Source organism: Hypanus sabinus, chromosome 29 (assembly GCF_030144855.1).
Source record: "Hypanus sabinus isolate sHypSab1 chromosome 29, sHypSab1.hap1, whole genome shotgun sequence".
Classification (NCBI taxonomy): domain Eukaryota; kingdom Metazoa; phylum Chordata; class Chondrichthyes; order Myliobatiformes; family Dasyatidae; genus Hypanus; species Hypanus sabinus.
The window spans coordinates 16,915,973-16,922,529 of NC_082734.1; the positions used below are offsets into that span (position 1 = coordinate 16,915,973).

At 43.9% G+C, this 6,557-nt stretch overlaps 1 protein-coding gene across 5 annotated transcripts in view; it reads left to right on the plus strand.

The window, feature by feature from the left end:
* naga (N-acetylgalactosaminidase, alpha) overlaps positions 1-4,528 on the plus strand; it is a 29,606-nt gene extending 25,078 nt beyond the window's left edge. For all 5 annotated transcript variants that reach the window (XM_059953787.1, XM_059953788.1, XM_059953791.1 and 2 more), the window contains one exon: positions 1,526-4,528. In XM_059953787.1, the coding sequence (XP_059809770.1) occupies positions 1,526-1,684 (159 nt within the window). In that variant the 3' untranslated portion in view covers positions 1,685-4,528. The remainder of the gene's footprint in view (positions 1-1,525) is intronic.
* The last annotated feature ends 2,029 nt before the right edge of the window (positions 4,529-6,557 follow it).

Here is a 6,557-nt window from a genome sequence, read left to right on the forward strand (position 1 = left end):
AATGGCTGGAGTTTCCGGGAGTAATTTAAAAGACACAGGATCAGTTCATCCCAAAGAATTAGCATTCTAAAGGGAGCATGAGACAAACATGGCTGACAGACAGCATAGAAGCAAAAAGAGAGAACGTATGATGCAACTAGGAAGCTAGAAGATTGGGAAGCATTTTAAAACCAGCAGAAGGCAACTAGAAAGCAATAAAGAGAGAAATGATGAAATAATGACGAAAGATAAAGGTAAGCTAGCCAAATATAAAAGATGATTTCTTTTTCCTGATAAGGGAAAGAGACACAAGAGTGGACATTGGACCATTGGAAAATGTCGCTGGAGAGGCAGTAATGGGGGACAAAGAAGTGGTGGATGAGCCGAATAAGTATGTTGCATCAGTCTGCAACGTGACAGGCACCAGTAGTATGTCAGAAATTCAAGAGTGTCAGGAGTCAGAAGTGAATGTGGGTGCTATAACTAAGAAGAAAGTGCTTGGGAAGCTGAACGGTCTGGTGGTAGATATGTCTCCTGAACTAGATGTACTACACCCCACTATTTTGTAAGAGGTAGCTGAAGAGATTGTGGCAGTGTTAGTAATGATCATTTAAGAATCACTAGATTGATTCTGGTGGACTGCCAAATCACAAATGTCATGCCACTCTGGGAGGGAGGGAGGCAAAAACAGGAAATTATAAGCCAGTTAGCCTGACTTCAGTGATTGGCAGGTAGTATTGAGAAAACGGGTATGGAAGGACTTGGATAGATCTGGAGAATGGGCATAAACTTGGCAGATCAAATACAGAGTGGGATGAGTATGGTCCAGCACTTCGATTGAAGGAATAAAGGCATAGACTATTTTCTAAAAGGGGAGTGAATTTAAAAATCGCAGGTTCAGCATATTTGGGGGTCCTAGTGCAGGATTTCCAAAAGGTTAACTTGCAGTTTGAATTGGTGGTAAGGAAGGCATTGATTAATAAAGTGTTCCAAGTCATCTATCTTGTTAGATTCATTTACTACATTCTTAAATACTTCATCAATGTTAACATGTCATTGAATGCCTGGAACAGGCCTTGTGGCCCACTATCAGTCACCATTTACGTGTGGGATTCCCCCAGCCTGGGGTCTGTGGACCTCTCCATTGACGGTAAGGCTTCTTGGCATTAAAACATTTGGGAATCTCTGACTTGCACTAGCCGTCTTCTCACATTCCCCCAGATTCTTCCCCTCACCTACACACAGGGCAGCTTACAGTGGCTGATTACCTTACCAACCCTCCCAGCTTTGGGGTGTGGAATAAAATCATAGCACCTGGGGAAAACCAGGGTGATTGTATAAACTCCTGACAGATGGTGCCAGAGGTCAGGATCAAACTTGGGTATCTCTGCTACTTTGGGATGTTTGATTAAAAATACCGATGCAGATCTTCATTTCTGTTTTTAAAAACATTTCTTTCCCTCAGCAGGGCCTAATGAACAGCTTTAAGCACCGCCTCCAGTTTGTGTTGCCCTGATCTGTCGGGTTTTGTTTCCTCCATGTTTAGGCAAAGGACGTGTACACAGGTCGTGTCCTGCACGGCCTGGAGTTTGACACCAAGTTCACTGTCTCTATTAATCCAAGCGGAGTGGTTATGCTCTACGTGTATCCAGAAGACCAGTTCAAACTAAACAGAAGGCCCAGAGACTACCCACTACTGCTGTGAAGGAGCCTCCATCACCATGGCAACAGAAGGCCCAAAGCCTGTACTTGGCTGTCATGAAGCAGCATTAACCGCTATCGATGATCTGGTCTTTAATTCTTTGTGCATTTCATTGCAAATTGGGCATACTTTATGCTTAGGTGGGAAATTCTGAAGGGATTACTTATCCCATTGGCTCTTGATGGTCTATTTTATTAATGTAGTTTTCCTTTGATCATGGTGTTTCTGGTACTCTAAGGGTTAAGCAGTCAGTGTGGATGTCTTGGTCACTCGATGCCCATTGACTGTCCATTCTCTCAGGTAAAAGTGCACAGCACTCTTGGAGGCTATTCAGCCCAACATGGATCGTCCTCCAGACATAGACCAATAATAGGGCTGTTATCAAACAGGCTGCTTCATCCTTCATCCTGGATGGTAGGTGAAGCATTTAACACATTAAGCTTGGGATGGAATGATTTTTGTTCTTTAACAGCATACAATTTACTAACAAGGGTCATCTGATCACTCAAAGCCAGACATCCTGATTCCACTGTTTTCCACTGGAATATCATGGTCAGCCTGTGCCAACAGGACTGTACCTTTGGAAAAACTAAGCCCCTCGAGTAGTGAAAATGGGTTCAAGAGTACAGTAGCCTAATGGTCAAATTACTGGATTGGCAGCCAGACCTCTGGAATGTTGAGCTTGAGCTATGAGTTCATTTCCTGTGGAGGCAGCTTGAGAACTTAAATTCAACAAAATAAATAAATATTGATTTTTACCATAAAAGATTCTGCAGATGCTGGAAATCAGAACAATGTGCACAAAATACTGGAGGAACTCAGCGAGGTTAGGCAGTATCTATGGAGTTGACCTTTCAAGCTGAGGTCCTTCATGACGACTCATTGGTTTTTGAATTAATATCATTGGCAGTAACGGTAAAGCCACGGAGCTGTTAAACAAACCCGCTTGGTACATTAGTGACAACCAGAGAGGAAATCTCTCCTTATCTGGGGTGACACTTAAGTGATTAACTCAGCTCAGGGACACTTGGTGATGGGTACTAAATGGTGGCGTGTTCCCACACATCCACACCCCTGGAACAAATCGATTTATAAAAAAAAAAGTTTGCATTTCTAATAGTTAGAATTGGTTTAAATGTGGCAGAGTGAAGCACTCCAGCCCTCGATTACTCTGGGTGAGCACTGGAACAGCTGGTCACCTCAATATAGGAAGGATGTGGAAGCTATGGAGAGGGTGCAGAGGAGATTTACCAGGATGTTGCCTGGTTTGGAGTACAAGTCATATGAAGCAAGGTTAACAGAGCTGGGACTTTTCTCTTTGGAGCGTCAAAGAATGAGAGGGGACTTGATCGAGGTCTACAAGATTATGAGAGGCATAGATAGGGTGGATAGTCAGTACCTGTTTCCCAGGGCACCAATAGCAAACACCAGGGGGCATATGTACAAAATTAAGGGAGAGAAGTTTAGTGGAAACATCAGGGGTAAGTTTTTTTACACAGAGGGTTGTGAGTGCCTGGAATGACTTGCCAGGGATGGTGGTGGAGGTTGAAACATTAGGGGTATTTAAGTGCCTCTTGGACAGGCACATGGATGAAAGAAAAATAGAGGGTTATGGGTAGTGTGGGTTTAGTACTTTTTTTCAAGGATTATATGGGTTGGCACAACATGGAGGGCTGAAGGGCCTGTACTGTATTGTGAATTTTTTTGAATGAGCTGAGAGAGACACTTAACTGAAAGAACTTTGGATTTTTTTAACCTTGGGGAACTGCAGATATCTCAGTTATTGAAAATATTTAAGGCTGGTGTTGTCGGACTGTGAAAGATTGGAGGGGCTCAATGAGGAAGATATTGTGGAAGTTCAGCTGTGATTGTACCGAACGGCAGTCAGCTGGGGCCTGAGTGACCTCCAACTGCTCTTGGTAGTTAACGTAGTGGTTATGTTACCAGATTAGCAACTGAGCACTTGGACCATTGATCCAGGGATATAGAATCAGGCTCTTCAGCTGATCTTACAAGATCCAATTCCACTGCAGCCACTGAAAACTTCCAAGTATGAAATAAACAGTAATTAAGGAAATCTCAAACTGATGCTTGGAGTTAGGTAATAATGGCCGTAAAACTACTGAATTGTCATTCAGTCCTTCAGATTGATTAATAAGTGGGGAGGAAATCTATCTCGTCCTTAACTCGTTTGGTTTACATGCAACTGAAGAACCATCAATGTGCTTGGTCCTTAAATACCTCCTCGGGTCAAAGGCGTGGTAGCACAAGGAGAGTTTCTCTCTTCCGTTAAAGGGTGGTGGTTCTCATTCTGTGGGAGCATCACTGCTGTTATACCTCATCCGTCAAGAGCAGTGTGTTCCTGGTGTCTGTGATGTCTGTGTGACAGAGCTAGTTTGCTGGTTGACTACAGGTACATACGTGCACATTGTTCCAATTCCATTATTTGTTCAGTTCCCTTTTGCAAGTCACCATTCAGACTGCCTCCACTGCCACTTCAGTGAATGTGAATCCAACTGTAATAACTGACCATGAGTTTTCATTGCCCTTTGATCTTCCTGACTTTCCTGTTGTTGAGTTATCTTTAATCCCAAATTTCACAAATCACCAGATGAGACGAGTTCTTTTGTTAAATTGCACTTTAAAAATACTTACTAAGGCACTGAGATTGTTGTTTACTCCACAGTAAAGCAGCTATACTGTGATGGTGGTGGAAGAATTAAGCAAATAGGGTGATGGATTGGGTGCTGAAAGATGTCTTCTTCAGCAAAAAAAATCTGGTTTTTTAAAATCAGCATGTTGCTTCTGTGAATTTGTACTTTCTTAAAAAATAAAAACATTACCATATGTTCTGCTGTCAAAGTGCTCTTTGAATGAGGGGATATAGTTACAATAAGAGGAGGTGGTTATTTACAAATGATTATTTGTGGTGGTCCTTCGCATGTTGTCTGTTCTGTACGAGGCCGAGTTGCTAGCTCGAAGCTGAACCCGGTGCGTGTGGAAGGCAACGGGGTTCAAACCCGGGACCAGCCCACTCACGGGTGCGGATGGCACTACAGCAGCAGTCGGCTATTTACAATATGATTGCATAACAATGTCTTCCTACGGCCGGTGGGAAATCACTGTAATCCTATACCTCAGACAATGGAGAGTCAGTCACTGAAGTTTTCTTTAGGCAGTTGAGGGTTATGGAAACTGACAAAGAAGATGGGCTGAGATCATAATCAATGGTAGAGCCCACTTGAGCGACCGGGTGGTCTAGTCCTGCCCAACTCACGCGAGAGTAACCCTACAATTACTGCCGAAATTTGGCAAGGAGTTTCTGAATGACAGTAAGATATCAGTTCTCCTGTGCTTGCAGGGGTTCCCAACCTTTTTAAAGCCATGGACCAATACCGTTAAGCCAGGTGTCCATGGAACGCGGGCTGTGGTCTAAAGTTCAGTGTGTTGCTCAACCAGCTCAGCAACATTTGACATCAACTGATCAGCCCACCACAGGGACTCACCACTCAGCTGGTCAGAGGCCAATCACATAAGAGGGGAGGTTAGTGTCCCATTAGATTAGATTCAACTTTATTGTCATTGTGCCAAGTACAGATACAAAGCCAATGAAATGCAGTTAGCATCTAACCAGAAATGCAAACTACAGTGTTATTTACAAAATAACTGTGAATGAAAAATAAGTGCTACAGCACACAAATCTAAAAGTACTGAGACAGTACAGTATGGGTGTAATTCTGCTTAGTGCTGTGATGTGAGGTTCAGCAGGGTCACAACCTCAGGGAAGAAGCTCTTCCTGTGCCTGCTGGTGCGGGAGCGGAGGCTCCTGTAGCGCCTACCGGATGGGAAGAGTGAAAAGTCCATGGTTAGGGTGAGATGCATCCTTGATAATGCTTTTTGCCCTGCCCAGGCAGTGTTTATGGTAGATGTTCCCAATGGTGGGCAATTGGGTGCCGATAATCCGCTGGGCAGTCTTCACCACATGCTGGAGTACTTTGCGGTCCGATACAGGACAATTGCCATATCACACTGAGATGCAGTTAATGAGTATGCGCTGAATGGTACAGCGGTAAAAGTCCGTCAGTATCCTGGGACAGAGGTGAGCTTTCTTGATTCTCTGCAGGAAATAAAGGCACTGTTGCACCTTTTTGATTGGGATGGAGGAGTTCAGGGACCAGGTGAGATCCTCTGAAATGTGGACACCAAGGAATTTGAAGCCTGATACACTCTCCACTATAGCTCAATTGATGTAGATGGGGACGTGAGTGTGGCTCCTAGCATGCCTGAAGTCTACAATGATCTCCTTGGTCATCTGGGTGTTAAGGGCCAGGTTGTTGTTGGCACAGCACGCGGCCAGGTGCTGGACCTCGTCCCTGTAGGCCATCTCGTCATCCCATCTGATCAGGCCAATCACTGTGGTGTCATCTGCGAACTTGATTACGGAGTTAGAACCATGTACAGGAACACAGTCATTGGTGAAAAGGGAGTACAGAAGAGGGCTCAGGACACAGCCTTGAGGCACGCCGGTGTTCAAGGTGAGAGTGAAGGAGGAGAGGTTGTCTAGCTTAACAGATTGTGTTAGTCAGAAAGTCCAAGGTCCAATTGCAGAGGGATGAGCTGATACCAAGCTGGCGAAGTTTGGCGATCAGCTTGGAGGGGTCACAGTATTGAATGATATTAAATATCGGTGATCCCGTTTGTGTGTAAATTGGCAATAGAATAAGCCATTCAAAGCCTTTTCCGTTTTCACTCAATGATTGGTGAATTGCTGGAAATATGCAAATATTGAAATAAGCAAACAGTTTTGGAAATGGATAATGTCAATTAAACTGAATGATTTTTACATAATAAGAAACACAAGTGATGAGATCTTTCA